Source organism: Nanorana parkeri, unplaced genomic scaffold, assembly GCF_000935625.1.
Source record: "Nanorana parkeri isolate BGI_ZX_2015 unplaced genomic scaffold, ASM93562v1 scaffold978, whole genome shotgun sequence".
NCBI lineage: Eukaryota > Metazoa > Chordata > Amphibia > Anura > Dicroglossidae > Nanorana > Nanorana parkeri.
This window is the reverse complement of record NW_017307246.1, coordinates 192,747-212,206: the sequence shown is the minus strand read 5'-3', so window position 1 is coordinate 212,206 and position 19,460 is coordinate 192,747. Positions and strand designations below refer to the sequence as shown.

The 19,460-nt window shown below is 39.3% G+C and overlaps 1 protein-coding gene across 1 annotated transcript in view; it reads left to right on the top strand.

The window, feature by feature from the left end:
- ADGRD1 (adhesion G protein-coupled receptor D1) overlaps positions 1-19,460 on the top strand; it is a 486,234-nt gene that overhangs the window by 345,309 nt on the left and 121,465 nt on the right. Inside the window, exon 22 of the mRNA XM_018566815.1 lies at positions 13,710-13,863. Coding sequence (XP_018422317.1) covers positions 13,710-13,863 — 154 coding nt within the window. The remainder of the gene's footprint in view (positions 1-13,709; positions 13,864-19,460) is intronic.

The following is a 19,460-nucleotide window of genomic DNA, read 5'->3' as shown; positions in this document are numbered from 1 at the left end:
GCAGCGAGTAGCCTGCCGGAGGTTCGGCTTAGCCGATCCAGATGTTGGATCGGCTGAGTCGAACTCCTTCTGCACTTCGGGTCGGCCGAACATGCTGTGCATGTTCGGCCGACCCGAAGCCACCAGATGTACGGCTGATTTCAGCCGATATACGGCTGAAATCAGCCGCACCAGCCTGAAGTGAATAGCCAAACAGCGTTCGGCTCACTTCGCTTTAGGTCGGTAATTCACTCGGCTGCCTGCGGCAGCTTAGTTAATAGACCCCTTCCCCCTTGTTCGGCCCATTACTATTTAGCAATCTCTTCCAAGTGGTCAGAGTTCTATATCATCTCCAGTATATACCTTTCTATCACTGCCTAGTCATGATAAATATGATCTTTCTGTCCAGACATGAATTAGTTAAACAGATTTGAAGAACTCATTTATGAAAAGGTTACTCTTTATTAAATTTATCATTCCATCATCTGCTCTTCATTACTATTGTAAAAGGTTTTATTATTTGAAATTTGCCAGCCAAAGAATTAGAAAATAATGGAACAATCAGAACTCTCAGTCCAAATGTATAAAGTATATTTACGGTTTGGACAGCCATAACAACCTTCTGTCTATGTAATTCATACAAGCTGTCTGTTACTGGGTATTGATAATATCAGTGTGATAATGTGTGAGCCATTTGAAAAAGAAAAGCCAGCTTCATATTGATAACAACGGGAGATCTATATCAGGAGTAGTGGAATTTTTCCAATCTTCACATCTAGGAGATGGGGTGATCTCGCTGTTCCAAGGATACATTTCTATACCATTGACAAATGATATTTCTGAGTCACTTCTGTTTGAGCTTGCAGGTAATAATGCACATGCATTCTACATTACTCACTTATACATTGAGTGTTATTATTATTATATTTTTCAATACAATTTCTGAGAAAAGGCAATGGCAATTTGCTCTAGCTAAATGGCCAGCTGCAAACACAAACTACAGACTGGTTTGTTTAAAGACATTTTCAATTATGGATAAATATGTAAACTTTTCTGGGGCTTATCAGAACTGAACACATACAGTAGCTCTCACCTTTTGCTTTGTTTATCTTTTCTCTTCAATTAACCATCTTTTTATTGGTATATAGGTCTCTAAAATGTATGTAAAATATATCTGTAAAACCTAATATACTGTATGTTACCCTAGACTTTTTATCCTGCCTAAATTATTATTCTATAACCCATTATTATTCTATAATTATTCTAACCCATTCTATTATTCTATAAACTAGTGGGTGTTTTTTAGCCATCTTAGTGTGTTAATTTATTCTACGTGACTTGGCTGTAGCACATTGTATTAAAATGTGTCTTTCTTTCCCATCCCAGAAAGTTGGAATATATGGCAATTTACTTATATAAATGGTATTCTAATGGGCAGTAGTATTTTTAATACACAGCTGACTTCATATGCCGTATTACAATAAAACCATGGGCGACTGTTATTTTTAAACTTATTTTAGCCATTAATGGAGATAAACAAGGAATGTAGGCGGAAAAGCAAAGTTACAGTATGTTAAACATTTACGTTTCTGGCTAGCAGGGTTGCTGCATCAATAGCTCTTTTATTAAAACATTTTTGTTTTAGATTTAAAAGTGTCAGACTGATTCAGGTGCAAACAATCTGAAAAACAAAACTATTAAAAATGGAACTCTACAATAGTAATCTCTTATACTACCAAAACCTTTGAAAACAGACACTTTTCATTACCTAGATTGAACAAAACAGAATTCAGAATGTTATCCACTATAAGAACCTAACCCCACAGTTAATATGATTTATTTTAGCATGCTGTGAAGAAAGTATTTTAACTGCTTAATATTCTTTTACCATGACTTAATGTTATTACAATGTGTTTTCTTGGATTTAAATGGCCTACATTTAAGTACTTTGTAGAGAGCAGTCCACTGTGTTGATGTTTGATGTTAGTTGGTAGCTCCCACTCCTATATCACTGGCTATAGTTTACGAGTCCTGTCTTTTTTCACTTAGCTGGATGGCTGCAGCCTACTGCACTTTTTAAAAGGCAGTTTATCTATAGGACATAAGGGAAGCCATCTCCCAGCAGGCTTTCAAGTTCAATGCTTCTACATTGGGGCATGTGTTGATTATGTCCAATTAGCTCAGCAAAGAGGATTGGAGCTGCCCAAGTTGGAATAGGCCCCAATTGGTAGAAAAGGTTGGTAGCTGATATGAGGTAAGTAGAGAGGTTTCTCTGACACGGGAAAGGTTAGGGAGGGCAGTTTGGACAAAAGGCCATATCCCTGAGATGGAGAGGGTGAAGGGGGGAACATTGGGGCAAATGTATGTAAAAAGTTGACCTTAAGGTTGCTAATAGTGTGGAGGGCACAGACAGATGGGCTCTGCCTCTTTCAAATTGCCATAAGAGCAGCTTTGGGAGAAGCCTTAGATAATATTTATACTGTATGGTAGAAATGGCTTAGCCTATATGTATTTCACAAGAAGGCATATATTTCCACCATAAAAGCAATCTTTGTCAGATGTCCCTGTCCATATTTGCACGGAACCCAGTGTTCATATACACAATTGCACCAATGTGGTTACCATTTGGCTATCATTGTTTGTGACTGTTATGTGAACACACACAAAAATATAGAGCAAGATTACCCTATCTGGGGAATGGTATACAAAGGGGATACAGATGTTAAAAAGATCCACAATGTAAATCATTTTATCAATGCATGTTAATGCTTACAAGCCTTCTTGCACGTTGCTAGACTGCAGGTAGGAAACCACTTTTGGCATGGTTAGTGTGATGGCTGCAACAGCGGTGAAGTGTCCTGCATTAACTAAATATTGCTTGCTGGTGTATTAGGAATATTTTTTGAAATCCGGAACTTTGTTTAGAAATTAGTTGTTTCTTTAGTGGCCAAGTCTATATATGCAACATTTAAAGCAAAAGGAAGCAATATACAGTGAGGAAAATAATTATTTGATCCCCTGCAGATTTTGAAGTTTGCCCACTTACAAAGAAGTTAAAGTTCTATAATTTTTATCATAGGTGTATTTGAAATGTTAGAGGCAGAATATCAACCAAAAATGAGTTGAGTTGAGTTGCAGTTCAATGAGTAAAATAAGTATTTGATCCCTTACCAACCAACAATAATTCTGGCTCCCACAGACTGGCTGGATGTGGTACACAGATTAGTCCTGTCAATTTAAGAAGGTGCTCCTAACAACAACTTGTTATGTATATAAAAGACACCTGTCCACAAAAGACACCTGTCCACAGAATCTCTTTCTTCCATTCAAACCTCACCACCAAGGGCAAGACCAAAGAGCTGTCAAAGGACGTTAGGGGACAAGATTGTAGACCTGCACAAGGCTGGAATGGGTTACAAGACTATCAACAAGAAGCCTGGTGAGAAGGAAACAATTGTTGGAGCGATTATTCGCAAATGGAAGGAATACAAAATAACCATAAATCGCCCTCGGTCTGGAGCTCCATGCAAGATTTTGCCTCATGGGGTAAGGATGATCATGAGAAAAGTGAGGGATCAGCCCAGAACTACATAGGAGGAGCTTGTGAATGATCTCAAGACAGCACTATAGTCATCAAACAAACCATTGGTAACACAATACACCGCCATGGGTTGAGATCCTGCAGCTCCCACAAGGTCCCCCTCTTCAAGAAGGCACATGTACAGGCCCATCTGCAGTTTGCCAATGAGCATCTAAATGATTCAGAGAAGGATTGGGTGAAAATTGAGCTCTTTGGCATTAACTCGACTCGCCATGTTTGGAGGAAGAAAAATGCTGACTATGACCCTAAGAACACCATCCCTACAGTCAAGCACGGAGGTGGAAACATTATGTTTTGGGGCTGTTTCTCTGCTAAAAATACAGGCCAACTTTACCGCATTGAGGGGCCAATGAACGGGGTCATGTATTGTAAAATCTTGGATGAGAACCTCCTTCCCTCAGCCAGAACACTGAAGATAGGTCGTGGGTAGGTCTTTCAGAATGACAAGGACCCAAAACATACCGCCAAGGCAACAAAGCAGTGGCTCAAGAAGAAGCACATGAAGGTCATGTAGTGGCCTAGCCAGTCTCCAGAACTTAATCCTATAGACAATTTATGGAGGGAGCTGAAACTTCGAGTTGCCAAGCAACTTCCAAGAAATCTTAGGGATTTAGAGAAGATCTGTAAAGAAAGTGGACCAAAATCCCTCCTGAGATGTGTGCAAACCTGGTAACCAACTACAAGAAACGTCTTACCTCTGTGCTTGCCAACAAGGGTTTCTCCACCAAGTACTAAGTCATGTATTGCTTGGGGATCAAATACTTATTTTACTCATAGAAACTGCAACTCAATTTATAACATTTATATCATGTGTTTTTTCTGGATTTTTGGTTGATATTCTGTCTCTATCATTTAAAATACACCTATGATAACTAACATGCCAGCCAGCTAGCAATACTTGAGTATGGAGAACACGGCATTGGCATTGCAGCCATCACAACAACCAAAAACAGTAAACTTATATAAATAAACCTGTGAACACAAATGTAATATATTGCAGGTTACCAATCCTTAGATGGTGGTTGCTGCATTCGTTTTCTTTTTTAGGCTGAGAACATTCTCAGCAAGCACACTGCTTCATTGCCAAAAAATAGATAATATGGGAGTGGTTGCAGTGGACAAAAGCTTGGATAAAGTGGGGTGCAGACTGGTGAACTTGGGAGTGATTATAGCGTAGCTTTTTCCAGCTCAAGATAGCAGCTGATGTCTGCTGCTATTTAAAGCCACTTTACAATATTTGAGGCACTTGTCTCTAAAATAATCCATTCTAAAGTTTATTGCAAGATAAAACCTGTCTCATCTCTCCTCCTTATATTGCTGCTTATATACTGTCCAGCAACTGTACAATATCTGTGGCTCTTTTCTAGACACAGGCAGACACTGACAGACTTTAATTTTATTAAATAGAGTAAAAAGAAGAAGAAAGGGCCCATAGCATCTTCACATGTCGCTTAGCCTGGCTGGCACTGTGTTAGAACCACAAGGTTTCCAATGATAGTGAGATGTGGAGGTTATGTATCTCTCTGGCCACGCTCTTTGCATTTCCTTACAGACCTTAAACCAAATATCCCATTTAGGTGGGCCAGAGACAGGCTTAGATATCTAAGGAAATACATAACATCTATATGTCCAAATTCCAACATCTATATGATTTATATTTTTTCCCTTTTACTTTTCTCCCTCAAAAGGGATTTGGCAGCCTGGCGCAAAACATACCTTAACAGGGTTTAGCAGGTGCAACACCTTAATGGTGACAGTTACACCCATGAGCCACTGATCATGGCTGTAATGCTTTACTGGCGCCAATGCAAAAATGCAGTTATTTTTTTTCCGAAAAGTTAGAATTTCTTTTTAAAACTACCCATTTTCCTTTAATTATGCTTATCTTTCATTTAGCGGTGGGTCCATAAGAAATGTATACTTCCCAAATGGCTTTATTTACCCTATTTAAGGATGCAATAAATGGGTGGCATGCTTGCAAGTGGGTAGAAAAAAGTCAGCACAGACAATAGTAGAAGTCAATCAGAAAATTCTAGTCTCTTGGGTAAAGGAAAATATTACTTTTCTTCCACAAATAGTGCATAAACTTGTGGAATCTCTTTGGTTTATTTAAAGATCTAGGCCGAAAAAAAGATACTGGGGAATTTATCAAAACTGGAGCAGACAAAAACTGGAGCAGATGTGCACGGCAACCAATCAGCTTCTCTCCTCAGTTTGTTCAGTTAAAGGAGAACTATGAGATGAGTGATTTCCACTCACCTCATAGTTCTAGCCGACCTGTGACAATGAGACTGTCACAGGTCGGCTCAGTAGATCGGGAGGTGAGCGAACACATACCAGGTTCGCTCACCTCTCGATCCTGTCACGGCTCTCTGCCGTGACAGGGGGGGCTGGATTCCCCTCCCCCATCTGCCAGCGCTGACTGGCGGAATGGACAGGGGAGGGGGCGGGTACAGCTGGCTCTGCCTCTAGATAGGCAGAGCCAGCTGTCACTCACGCAGCTGGGTGGATCCCGTCATCTAAGTTGGGATCCGCTCCGGCTGTGGAGTCTCAGTATACCGCGAGCTGTAGCTCGCGGTATACTGAGCTTAGGGTAACGGGAGGATGCTAGTTTGTGTCCTCCCGTTACCCTAAGGAGAACTATGGGGAAAAACACTGACCCCATAGTTCTCCTTTTAAGATTTGAAATTAAAAGAGAGAGACTGATTGGTTGCCATGCACAGCTGCTCCAGATTTTGTCTGCTCCAGTTTTGATAAATTCCCCTCACTGTATTCTCATATTGATAGCTACTTGTATTCTGAGACAAATGATGGATCAACTGTCACTTTTTTGTCCATTAGAACACCTACCTAACTTACCTAAGGCCCTGTTCCCATCTGCACATTTTAGGTGCATTGTATCCATTTATTGTTACGGAAAACCACACCAAGGATACATCAGGCATCTCACCTAAAATGTGTAGATGTGAACAGTGCCTTTGCCTTCGATACCTGTTGGCTACACCCCTTACACTTTCAACTTATGTTACTGCAAATGCTCTTTTAAATAAGATTCATGAATGATATTAGGAAAGTATATTCAGAATCAGAAGTATAATCATGTGACACTAAAATCAGGAGTTAAATCTTAAAATTGCATTCAGCAACTCAACTATTATCATAAATGTATCTTATTTGTGTATCACTCAGCTGTAGATCCTTAAATCATCTCTGAATTGGTACTGACACTCTCCTTCCTTCTGGAGTGGGCTACTTTTGTTCCCTATTGTACCTGTGTGTGTTGTAAAGTAACCACCACTCTAAGCTCACTCCCATGATGGACTACAATCTCATGTTTAGTTTACTAATTTGTATTCAAATTATACTCCATCGTGGGAATGCTATTGGAGCGGTGACTACTTAACAACACACAGGGACCATAGGATACAAAAATAGCCTCCAGAAGGAAGGACAGTGTCAGCAGCAATTCAGAGATGGTTCGAGGATCTACAGCCAAGTGATAAACAAATAAGCCTCATTGTTGTTTATATCTAAGGAATGTGAATCCATTTTTAAGATTTAACTCCTGAGTTTAGTGTCACTTTAAGAAATAACCTCCTTGATAGGTCTCCTTGATAGTTGATAGGCCTAAAGTACACTATAAACAAAGGAACACGGAGGGCGCAAAAACACAGAAATGGAGCACTAGCGGGTTGGATTGGGGTGTGTATTACAAAAATTGTACTGCTAAGGAATTGTTGGCAGAGAATGAATGTAATGGTACTTACATCAGCTGACAGATCCCGGGTGATCGGCTTAGTGAAGGGACGGGGGTCTAGTGGATGGGGATGAGCAAGAGCGATGCGTTTCGAGGTGTTTAACCTCTTTTTCAAGCTCGACTGTTCTACTCGAGCTTGAAAAAGAGGTTAAACACCTCGAAACGCGTCGCTCTTGCTCACCCCATCTACTACACCCCTGTCCCTTCACTAAGCCGATCACGCGGGATCTGTCAGCTGCGCTTGCATACCGACTCCTGCACACCGCCCTCAGCTGACTTGACACAGACTGAGTGCCGTCCCTCACTACCGTGGTCACAGTAGCTCAGCTTGGGCTCGCTACTTTTGGGTTCCTCTTGACTCTCCATCACACTGCCCAGAGTCAACACCCCTTCAGCAACATCACAGACAGAGTCACCTCTCTCCTTCCACAGCATCTCTCCCTGGTAGACGAATCCTCCCAAACAGCACATCAACAGACACCACGAGAGTCCCGATCCTCCGCACAGGCCGCCTACATCCTGATTCCTGGATTCACATGTAAGTACCATTACATTCATTCTCTGCCAACAATTCCTTAGCAGTACAATTTTTGTAATACACACCCCAGTCCAACCCGCTAGTGCTCCATTTCTGTGTTTTTGCGCCCTCCGTGTTCCTTTGTTTATCTGTGTATACCGCGAGCTGTAGCTCGCGGTATACTGAGCTTAGGGTAACGGGAGGATGCTAGTTTGTGTCCTCCCGTTACCCTAAGGAGAACTATGGGGAAAAACACTGACCCCATAGTTCTCCTTTTAAGATTTGAAATTAAAAGAGAGAGACTGATTGGTTGCCATGCACAGCTGCTCCAGATTTTGTCTGCTCCAGTTTTGATAAATTCCCCTCACTGTATTCTCATATTGATAGCTACTTGTATTCTGAGACAAATGATGGATCAACTGTCACTTTTTTGTCCATTAGAACACCTACCTAACTTACCTAAGGCCCTGTTCCCATCTGCACATTTTAGGTGCATTGTATCCATTTATTGTTACGGAAAACCACACCAAGGATACATCAGGCATCTCACCTAAAATGTGTAGATGTGAACAGTGCCTTTGCCTTCGATACCTGTTGGCTACACCCCTTACACTTTCAACTTATGTTACTGCAAATGCTCTTTTAAATAAGATTCATGAATGATATTAGGAAAGTATATTCAGAATCAGAAGTATAATCATGTGACACTAAAATCAGGAGTTAAATCTTAAAATTGCATTCAGCAACTCAACTATTATCATAAATGTATCTTATTTGTGTATCACTCAGCTGTAGATCCTTAAATCATCTCTGAATTGGTACTGACACTCTCCTTCCTTCTGGAGTGGGCTACTTTTGTTCCCTATTGTACCTGTGTGTGTTGTAAAGTAACCACCACTCTAAGCTCACTCCCATGATGGACTACAATCTCATGTTTAGTTTACTAATTTGTATTCAAATTATACTCCATCGTGGGAATGCTATTGGAGCGGTGACTACTTAACAACACACAGGGACCATAGGATACAAAAATAGCCTCCAGAAGGAAGGACAGTGTCAGCAGCAATTCAGAGATGGTTCGAGGATCTACAGCCAAGTGATAAACAAATAAGCCTCATTGTTGTTTATATCTAAGGAATGTGAATCCATTTTTAAGATTTAACTCCTGAGTTTAGTGTCACTTTAAGAAATAACCTCCTTGATAGGTCTCCTTGATAGTTGATAGGCCTAAAGTACACTATAAACAAAGGAACACGGAGGGCGCAAAAACACAGAAATGGAGCACTAGCGGGTTGGATTGGGGTGTGTATTACAAAAATTGTACTGCTAAGGAATTGTTGGCAGAGAATGAATGTAATGGTACTTACATCAGCTGACAGATCCCGGGTGATCGGCTTAGTGAAGGGACGGGGGTCTAGTGGATGGGGATGAGCAAGAGCGATGCGTTTCGAGGTGTTTAACCTCTTTTTCAAGCTCGACTGTTCTACTCGAGCTTGAAAAAGAGGTTAAACACCTCGAAACGCGTCGCTCTTGCTCACCCCATCTACTACACCCCTGTCCCTTCACTAAGCCGATCACGCGGGATCTGTCAGCTGCGCTTGCATACCGACTCCTGCACACCGCCCTCAGCTGACTTGACACAGACTGAGTGCCGTCCCTCACTACCGTGGTCACAGTAGCTCAGCTTGGGCTCGCTACTTTTGGGTTCCTCTTGACTCTCCATCACACTGCCCAGAGTCAACACCCCTTCAGCAACATCACAGACAGAGTCACCTCTCTCCTTCCACAGCATCTCTCCCTGGTAGACGAATCCTCCCAAACAGCACATCAACAGACACCACGAGAGTCCCGATCCTCCGCACAGGCCGCCTACATCCTGATTCCTGGATTCACATGTAAGTACCATTACATTCATTCTCTGCCAACAATTCCTTAGCAGTACAATTTTTGTAATACACACCCCAGTCCAACCCGCTAGTGCTCCATTTCTGTGTTTTTGCGCCCTCCGTGTTCCTTTGTTTATCTGCATCTACAGGTACTCCTCCTGTCTCCAGGGCAGCATACATGTACGCTAGCTAGCATTCCCCATCCGAGAGCGCTGTCTATGTTTTTCTGCTAAAGTATACTATATGGCCAAAAGCCTGTGATTACACCTGTATGAGCTTGTTGGACACCCCATGCCATGCATTAAAGTGAACCCGTGCCCAGACTGTGCACACTTAAGTATTCTACTGTGCATATTCTAAATATAAGTAAACACATTATAAAACAAGCCTATGCTCAGCATCGGGAAATCTAGTCTGAGAAATCCCATGCACCCATCACTGGAGTGCATGCATGTAAACAGGAGATGGCAAAATGACTACAGGTGACTGGCTGCACTAAGATGCAATGAAAGTGAAAATAAGTATTTTTTTACATAAAGGACATCGTTTATGATACACAGTGCTGTAGCAATTTAAATCTTATTAAGTTAGGGTTTACATTTACTATAATTATATAAACTTGAATGTGATTAAACTTGAGTAAAATTCAAAAGCAGGCTTTAAAGGTCTTAGTTTTAGTAGTTATGGGAAGATGGGGAGGAAAAAGGATAAACAATGTTTCCAACTGCTAATGTGAAAGTCTTTCTAACTGCCTTTTGAAAGGACTACTGTGCAGAAAGCATGGTCCACAGAATGCTGGTTAAAATTGTTACTGCCCCTGCTGGTAATAAAGCATCATGCTGTCTACTGGGTGATTATCAGAGAACTGCTGCTTCTGCGCATGCGCCAAGCCGGGCTTCCCGTAATGGGCCTGCACGCATGCGCGAGCCAAGGATTGTCCGCAGAAAAACGTGCCAAAAGGCGCACAGGAAGTGGCGCTCTCCAGATCATTTCTTCCCTATTTAAACCCAGACTCCACACCTACTCATTGCTGGATTGTCTCTTCAACCGCCCTGATGTCTCCTGATCCTTGTTTCCAGTACCTTTTGATTATTGACCCGGATTGACTTTGACCTTGTTTGCCTGCCTCTGACCTCAGAACGTTGTGACCATTCTTGCTTGCCTATACCTTTGACCTCGGATTGCTTACTGGACTGCCTACGCCTTCTCCTTTTGTACCTGCTCTGCCTGCTCGGTGTGACCTAGGTCGAAATTAATCGATGACAAATTTTTTCGATTAATCGAACACAAAATTTTTAATCATTAACAGCCTTACTATTTGTGTATGTAATGTGCCTTCTGTTTACATTCGTTCTGTAATTACATTCGGTAAATTATTAATCTCTTACCCTTATTTGTCACTACCAAAAAGATCAGATAAGCCAAGCCTGTAAAACCATCAAAGCAAAAAAAAAAATTTGTAGCAAGCAAAACCCAAGTGTAAACAGTAATCCAATCCTGCATTTAGCGTTTATAGCTTTCTTTTGTCACCAGTGATGTATAAAAACACTTCTAACACCAATTACAACATTCCAAACCCTAACAATTTGCCTCTAGAAGTGGCAGGTACTGGATTTAATCTGCAAAACTTCAATGAACATGAAATATGGAGAATATAGATAGCTGAGATTTTGTATCAGGATATCAGAGCAGTTCACATTAACCACTTTTTTAGTCAGTTAACTCATAGAAGCATGGATAACTTTGCACAGGCATGCCAATTTGCATTAAATGTGTTTTTATTGTTTTTACTATGTTTTGCAGTGGTTGTCAACTTATGAAGTATAGGTGGCAACAGTTACTGCCCCTGACATCACCATTATGCACATAATGCTCAGTATATATAATGCTTGAAAGGACTGTCAGAGACTGCAGACATACTAGAGGAAAGGAGATAGTCACAGACTGTAAACATGCTACAGGTGTTGTTGGAGACTGGAAAAATGCTGTTGAAGACAGATAGGCACTGGGGACCTTTTACATGAGGCTATTAGCGCTCACTGTTATTTCTCCTTTACAAATGAATGCTTCCCATTCCCACCACAGGCACTCGGGTCCAAGGACTGCACAACAAGTACCAAAGGGTCACACATGGCCCTCGGTCACAGAAATTGTGTTTAAATCATATTTGATAAATTATATGGTGGTATTGCAGATTTCTACCTCTCATATGCCACACACACACCCTTCAGCTCTGTTACCAAAGCTAAGATGCAGAAATTGAGCTGGTTCTCCATTGCTTGGCAAACCCCCATAAACTCCTCTCCTACTAACCTCCTCTTATTTCTTTCTCTGTCTGTAATGATTCTCACAACCCTTTGTTTTAGTGATGTCAAAAGTAGATCTTCCCTAAGTAATTAAAGGTTTGAGTAAATTTTGGTGGAGCATGAAAAATAAAAACCTTCCTTATTTTTAACTGTTCCGTTCCAATGGCTGTAAAAACTGCAGAAAACCAAGCAAATCAGCACTTTTACACAGCCAGTGACTCAGTGGGGGTGATTTACTAACCTAAACACACGCACGCACCAGGTGCGTGTGATTTTCACACAGCAAAACGTATTTATCAACCAAAAAGTCTCAAAGCATATTTCCACTAATGCCATATATGGAAAAATCATGCACATGATGCATATATAATGCTGCTTCACAGTTTAGACAAAAATGGTTAGCTCATGCATTTACATTCCTGCATTCATCAACGCAAGCAACACAACATAGAGCTAATTTACACAACATCACCTTGCAATTCATGCTTGGCTTTGCACAACACACCTGCTGGGTGTGTACACACTACAAAGGTGTTTAGATTCCACCCATAGATCATGCTGGGAGGGAACACACTACAGAGGTGTATACATGTTCATGGTGTGTTTATAAGGTTAGTAAATCAACCCCAGGATCTCCCACTTTAATTATGTAACTGGTATACATAAACATCTTAGTTGTATCAAGAGCACATCTGCTGGAAGTACCTCATGTAAAGATGATTTATAATGTCTAGATAACTTTACCAAGCTACCAGACCAGTCCATGATAGGAGTCTGGATAGGGCATGATTGACTTTAATACCCGCCTATTAAAACCAGAGAAAAAGGTATTTTTCTTAATACAAGTATAAATGTACAACTAGTTAAAGCTATTTGATTTTTCATTTGTTTTCTTTTATTTATTATGGTGAGGGCAAAAAAAAAGCTAAAAAATATTTTTCTTTATTGCATTTGAATGCTTTTTAGTCATTTATTTGGTTGACTGTTTGCATTTTAAGTTTCTTGTAATATATTTCACCTGATTGAAAAGTCTGTTGTTTACAGAGTTCAAAAGCTCCAGCTGAAATTCTTGCACACAGTTGATTGAGTCAGAGGGGAGAGGCAGCCTTCATTGGAAAGCTCTGTTTAAGATTTCAATCAAGGCACGCCTCCAGTTTTGCTATTTGGTTTGCCCATAGTGCTCTGGAATCCTTTGTCATGTACTGCATTTTATTTGTACAACAAAGATTATACACATATAGTAAAACACAGATATAAAGAATCAGTTTAAATATGGAAAAAAGAAAAAAAAATTGACCCAAGCCATAGTTTCCTTTTAAAACAGAACAGCAATTATTGCATTAAGTTTCTAAATATAGGTATCCTACATATTCCTGTATCTGCCCTTAGTCCAGGAAATTGAATTTTCTGAGCATCAGTGACTGGCAAAGTAACAATTCTTATAATACAATAGCCTGACATATAATCATATCTGAAGCTGGAGGCATCATTAATATTTTGCATTTAGTAGTTAACCTTTAGCTACTTTTGGGAACATATGTGGCTGTTTATCTAAACCCAGAATGAGGTGAACAGTTTAAAAGATAATAGAGATGTCAACCACAAGAAATTAGAATATGTGATGTTTACATCTAACCTGTGTACTCCATGTGTTCCTTTTCAGCTGCCATGCAAAATTGTAGCAATATTGCTACACTTCTTCTTTCTAAGTGCTTTTGCGTGGATGCTGGTGGAAGGATTGCATCTCTACAGCATGGTGATCAAGGTGTTCGGTTCAGAGGAGAGCAAGCATCTTTACTATTATGGAATCGGATGGGGTACGTGCATATTTATGTTATACTAACTGATGTTAAAGTGTAAATCTAGCATTGGAGAGAGGGGAGAAGGATTAGAGCTACTGTCAGGTTTTATTTCTATCCAGTGCTCTGTTAAAAAGCTGAAAACAATTTCATCAGACAGGAAGTGAGGAAACATCTACCAAGGGACGCAGACAGCAGTATAAAACTTACAGGTGTTCCAGCCTGCCCTATTCTGCCCTGTTCTATTTGATATTTACCCTCATTTTCTGTCTGGTGAAACAGTTTTTAGATGGACAGTAAGTGATGGGAAATCTTTATAGCAGAGCACCAGACAGCAGTAGGAACTGACTGGTTCTAATTTTTCCCCACTCTATCTTTGCAGTATAACCACAGTCATGACTGATATTCTATAGAGTTTCTCAATAACTAGTCACTGCTTGAGACATTTTCCAGTGTAGTAATAATCCATAATTGCCTATAGATTCATTAATTAACCTCCCTGGCGGTATGATTATGTCAGGAATTTTGTACCAAAAGCGGTACAATTTTTTGCATGGAAATTTGTTGTTTATATTGTAGGCCTGTAATTCTTAGTAAATCTTAGGAATAACTCACCTAAATCTGTCCAAACAAGAGTCCAGTAGACATCCCAGGTATGATAAAGTTTGAAACACGAAATTAAAAAATTATAATATAATAAATTATTAATAATTATAAAAAATTATAATATAATAAATAATTATAAATAATTATAAAAAATGATAATATAATAATTTAAAAAAATGGTCCAGTAAATGGGAATTCTGGGGGCGCAGCCTGATCCGTACCACAGTCAATAGAGTACCAAGTTCGCACATCACTGAGCTCGGTCGCAGAATCGTCGCTGTTTTAGGTCAAAAGCGGTTTTAGACCAGGTAGAAAACAGCGATAGTAAATTAGAACTACTTGCAGAATTGAGTGATAGCGATTCGTTGGGAAATTCCTCAACAGACACTGAAAGTGAGGACAGCGAGGATTCTGCGACCGAGCTCAGTGATGTGCGAACTTGGTACTTTATTTACTGTGGTACGGATCAGGCAACGACCCCAGAATTCCCATTTACTGGACCATTTTTTAAATTATTTTATTATAATTTTTTATAATTATTTATTATATTATAATTTCTTATAATTGTGAAAAAGTGTCAGGCAGGGCACTGGACAAAGCTCTAGGGACAAAATTGAAGAGAAATAGTTTGATATATAAGTGTAATCATAGCAGATTACATTGTATTGTGTGTATTCTGTGTATATTGCAACTTTTCACTTTTGAATTTCCCGCCGGCTGTGACGCTCAGACGAAAATAAAAGTCAGATGCCGGCTTTTAGTTTCATTTTCGAGCCGCGTACAGCAGAGGATGCCACGGGATCGCAGGGACAAGGTGAGTCACTTTTCTGTGCAGCCCCGAGTCTGGCTCGGGGTTACCGCTCCTAGCATTGAAAATTCACCCCGAGCCAGACTCGGGATTACCGCCAGGGAGGTTAATAGACATGTGCACTGCCAAAAAATTTGTTTAGTTTCGTTTCGATTTAAATTCGGATTTGTGTTTATTTTGTTTTTCGGGATTCGGGTGTGAAAGTCAATTCGGATTCGGAATTCGGTTTCGGACGAAATTCGGTAGCGGTAGTTCGAACGTTCGTTTCGTTTTCTGTTCTTATTCGTTTCTTATTCGTTTCCTATTAGTTTCTTATTAGTTTCTTATTCGTTTCATTAGTTCGTTTGCAGCAAAGTGACATTTGAGGGGGAAAAAATATTTTTCTCCTTCTCTAATGTCACTTTGCTTCAACGAACGAAACGAATAAGAACCGAAAACGAAACGAACGTTCGAACTACCGCTACCGAATTTCGGAAATGGAAATTCGGATTCGTTTGCATTCGTTACGTCTGTAATTCGGAATTCGGATACATCCAAATGTCCGAATTTCCGAAAATTCGTCCGAATTTCCGAAAATTCGGCCGAATTTCGATTCGGAACGAAACGAATCGCACATGTCTATTAATTAATCTTTGGGTAATTACAGGTCATTACTGCATTGGGAAATGCTCACTCTTTACTCAATGCAGCAAGTTTATGCTGATATATTTATTATAAAACATTCTAGAAAATAAATCAATTATTTGGTGCGAACATCTAAACATTTCAGATAACAAACTTATCAGAATAAGAGCAAACCTGTCTTGTTCTAAGTTGAAGGCATTCTCAAATTGTTTATAAATCCTGTATCTGTATCAGTTGAAACATAACTGCTATATTGATTTAGCTATGTGGAAAAAATTACAAAGCTCTATGGTACAGCAATGCAATTGTGCCTGTCTATTACCAACATCTCATGCACACTGGTGCCATAATTTCAGAAACATACTTCAACGGTACAGAATTATTGAGGGAGCAGTGGTATAGCTCAGCATGTAAGTATTATGGATAAGCTCCAAATACACGTCTGACTCTATATAGCACAATGGGTAGTTATGGCTGATCCAGAGTAAAGATGTATCAAGCCCCTCCATTGTTTCCTCCATTCAACCCTAGGCTGCTGCAGTTTTTTATATGAATCCTAATTAGCAGCACAGCTTTCTTCTTTTAGCTGAAGCATACCAGCTATATGGTGAAAATAAATTACAAAGAAATTACAAAGCTCTAAGGAGCAGTAATGAGACTGTGCCTGTTTGAAACATAGTACCAGCATCTTATTCACACTATTATCATAATTCCAGAAACAGAATTGAATGGTGCAGAATAAATGAGTCAGTGGTATGGCTAAGTATGTAAATATTATGGATTAGCTCCAACTACTAGTTTTACTGTATGGAGCACAATAAGTAGTCATGTGTCAAGCCCAACCATTGTTTCATCCATTCAATCCTAAGCTGCTGCAGTATCTGATATGCATCTTAATTATTTACACACACACACAAAATGTGCTGTATTTATTTAAAGCAGTGGTGGTAAACTTTCTTAATATACAGGGCCTCATCTGTTCTTGACATCACCAAATGGCACCAAAAACTATGAGAGATTGTAAACGTAGGTTTAAAAAACTGTAGAACCTTCCAAAGAACTTCAAACTTTATTCCACATGCATCTGTACAAAGAACAAGTGCTGATGTGTTTCTGCCTTACTCAGCTTTAGTTATAGCTGGTTGTGATCCAACACCAACCCCACTAAAATAGCACGCTGCGAAGGGCAGGGGGAAACACTTAGGAGCACTGGTATCTAATAAACAGTCCATGTAATTACATTAAAAACAAAGTAGAGGAAAAGAGGAGAATACACACTTCAGAATTATGGGTGAACATTATCAAAATCAAACATTAAATAGTAAAACCCATAATAACAGACCACTAACACTAACATCAACATATTATGACAATCAATAATTGTATAAAACTAGTGACCCACCGATAAGTTCCAGTGGAATCTAAAATGACAAATAAATAAGAGATCCACAGGACATTTGATACATGTGATATTTCTCTCAGCAAGATCCATTACAAAAGATCAGAGCAAAAAACTAAACAAAAAAAAAATCCACAAAATGAGAAAAGGGAATGAATAGCAACGTCAAATAACATGAAAGAAATAAAACAAGCCAGTTAACTACTAGAATGGAGTCTAAAGAAGAAAAGTTTCCTTTGCTGCCTTGAGTAAGCACCTAGGTAAGGAAAACAGACTACTGTCTGAAGGGGCCAGAGAACCACACAATTGCCAATCAATTGCCACATTTAAGTACCAAACGTCCATGTCAGCTACAAGTGGAACCAAGGAGAACTGAGTCCTGGATTACTATAACAGCTCAATCTTGAGCTGCTAGATGATTTCACTCAACAATAGCTGTTCCTGCATTTTTTTTCTGCATTCTCGTTATAAAAAATAAACTAAAATAGTTTTGGGTAGAGGAAACTAAACAATTTCCCAACAATTTCCTATAGTCTACAAGATCACCTTCTCCCTAACCCACCTTCCAATTACTCAAATGTTAATTAGAATGTATTTACATCACAAGAATATATTGGTTTAATTATGTATTCACACTGAAGATGCCCAGGTCACTTTTGCTAGGGATTATAAATAACATTACATTAATTTAGTATAATATTCACACTTAAATAGTTTGCATACTATTCTAATAATATGTATTATACTTTAGAAGATCAAAAAGTCAAATGTAATAGCAAAACTTTTTAAAGCAGAGGGTGAAAGCTACATGTTTTACATTCAAAGGCCTAAAGCAGCAACAAAAATGAATTTTAGCTATGTTGAACGTGGTTGTTCAATATTTCAGAGAGTGGTAGTAAAGTGAAGATACCCTATTTCCTTTCTCATCTAATTACATAAACCTCAAAAGGGTGGCTTGAAGTAATTAAAATATTACTTCATGCTAACAAAGACAGTAGCTAAGCTCTGGTAGTTATTGTAATTAGCTGATTCTGTAGAAACAGTTGTTGCCAATGAGTGCTATTAATCTAGGGAATATTCAGCATTCAGATTGATAAGTCACAATTTGCCATTGGAATAATGAAACAGTACATGGCTAATCTTGATTTGTTGATCTGCTTGTACTGCAAAGACATCAATTATTCACCTGACTTGCCATAGTTCACTTAAGTACATCCCAGCCTTAGCGATTCTCTTGTGTATGTTCAAAAATCAAAGAGATGTCAGTAACACATTAAAGTCAGCAATTGTCATTTATAAGCCACTCAATCTTTTGTGATTCTGACGAAGTTGTGCAGGTACAAGATAACTGGACAATTGATGCTAGCCTGAGTACTGCTACCTTCTCCAAGTATATTGGTGTATTGTGAATTGATTCATCAATCTCTAATCCACTTAAGGTATATGGAGTGCAGAGGGAATTATGTTTTGCGTTGTGTTTTGAATTCATAGTTTCTTCATAGTTTCTTTAATTTTTTTATTAAATATGTTATTAATTTTAAACATTTAAAAGTCTGCCCTAAATCAGTCACTACAAGTTACAAGCTATTACCTTTATTAGAAATCCTTCCTCTTTGCATGTCTGAAATTGTTTTTTTTTTTTTGCTTAGGGTTGTTTAGGAGTCCTAACTTCTCCAGGACCAAGTCCCACCAGATGTCATCCCTCATTGTGAGGGCCCCTATTAGCAATTTAGGTTTTCTCACTAGTCTTTGGGATGGATGTTGTATTCAGGCCTTAAATAAGGGAAGTTAGGCCTCTACATTTTTTTAGATTGTGTTCGGGCCGGTTTGCTATGCCTGACGGCCGGCTCGTTGATTGGGCTGCTCAGTCTAAAATGCCCGGGCCTATTTTTAGTCCCAGTCCGGCCCTGGTAAGAAGTGTGGGTAGGTGTAGGTATATTTCATCAAAGGTAACAAAGACAACTTATGTGTTTTCTTTTGACTTCTGTGATAAAAAAAATATATTTGGACACCTATACCTTTGGTGTGGTGCTTTTATGCTCCTTACTGCTGCTTTAATCACAGGATTACCAGGAAAAAATAAGGGGGAAAAGCCTGAAAAAAAGAAAATTAATGCAGCCATAACATTTAAGGTCTGGTAAGATACAGTATGTTACAGTTTTGGGATTAGATACTCTT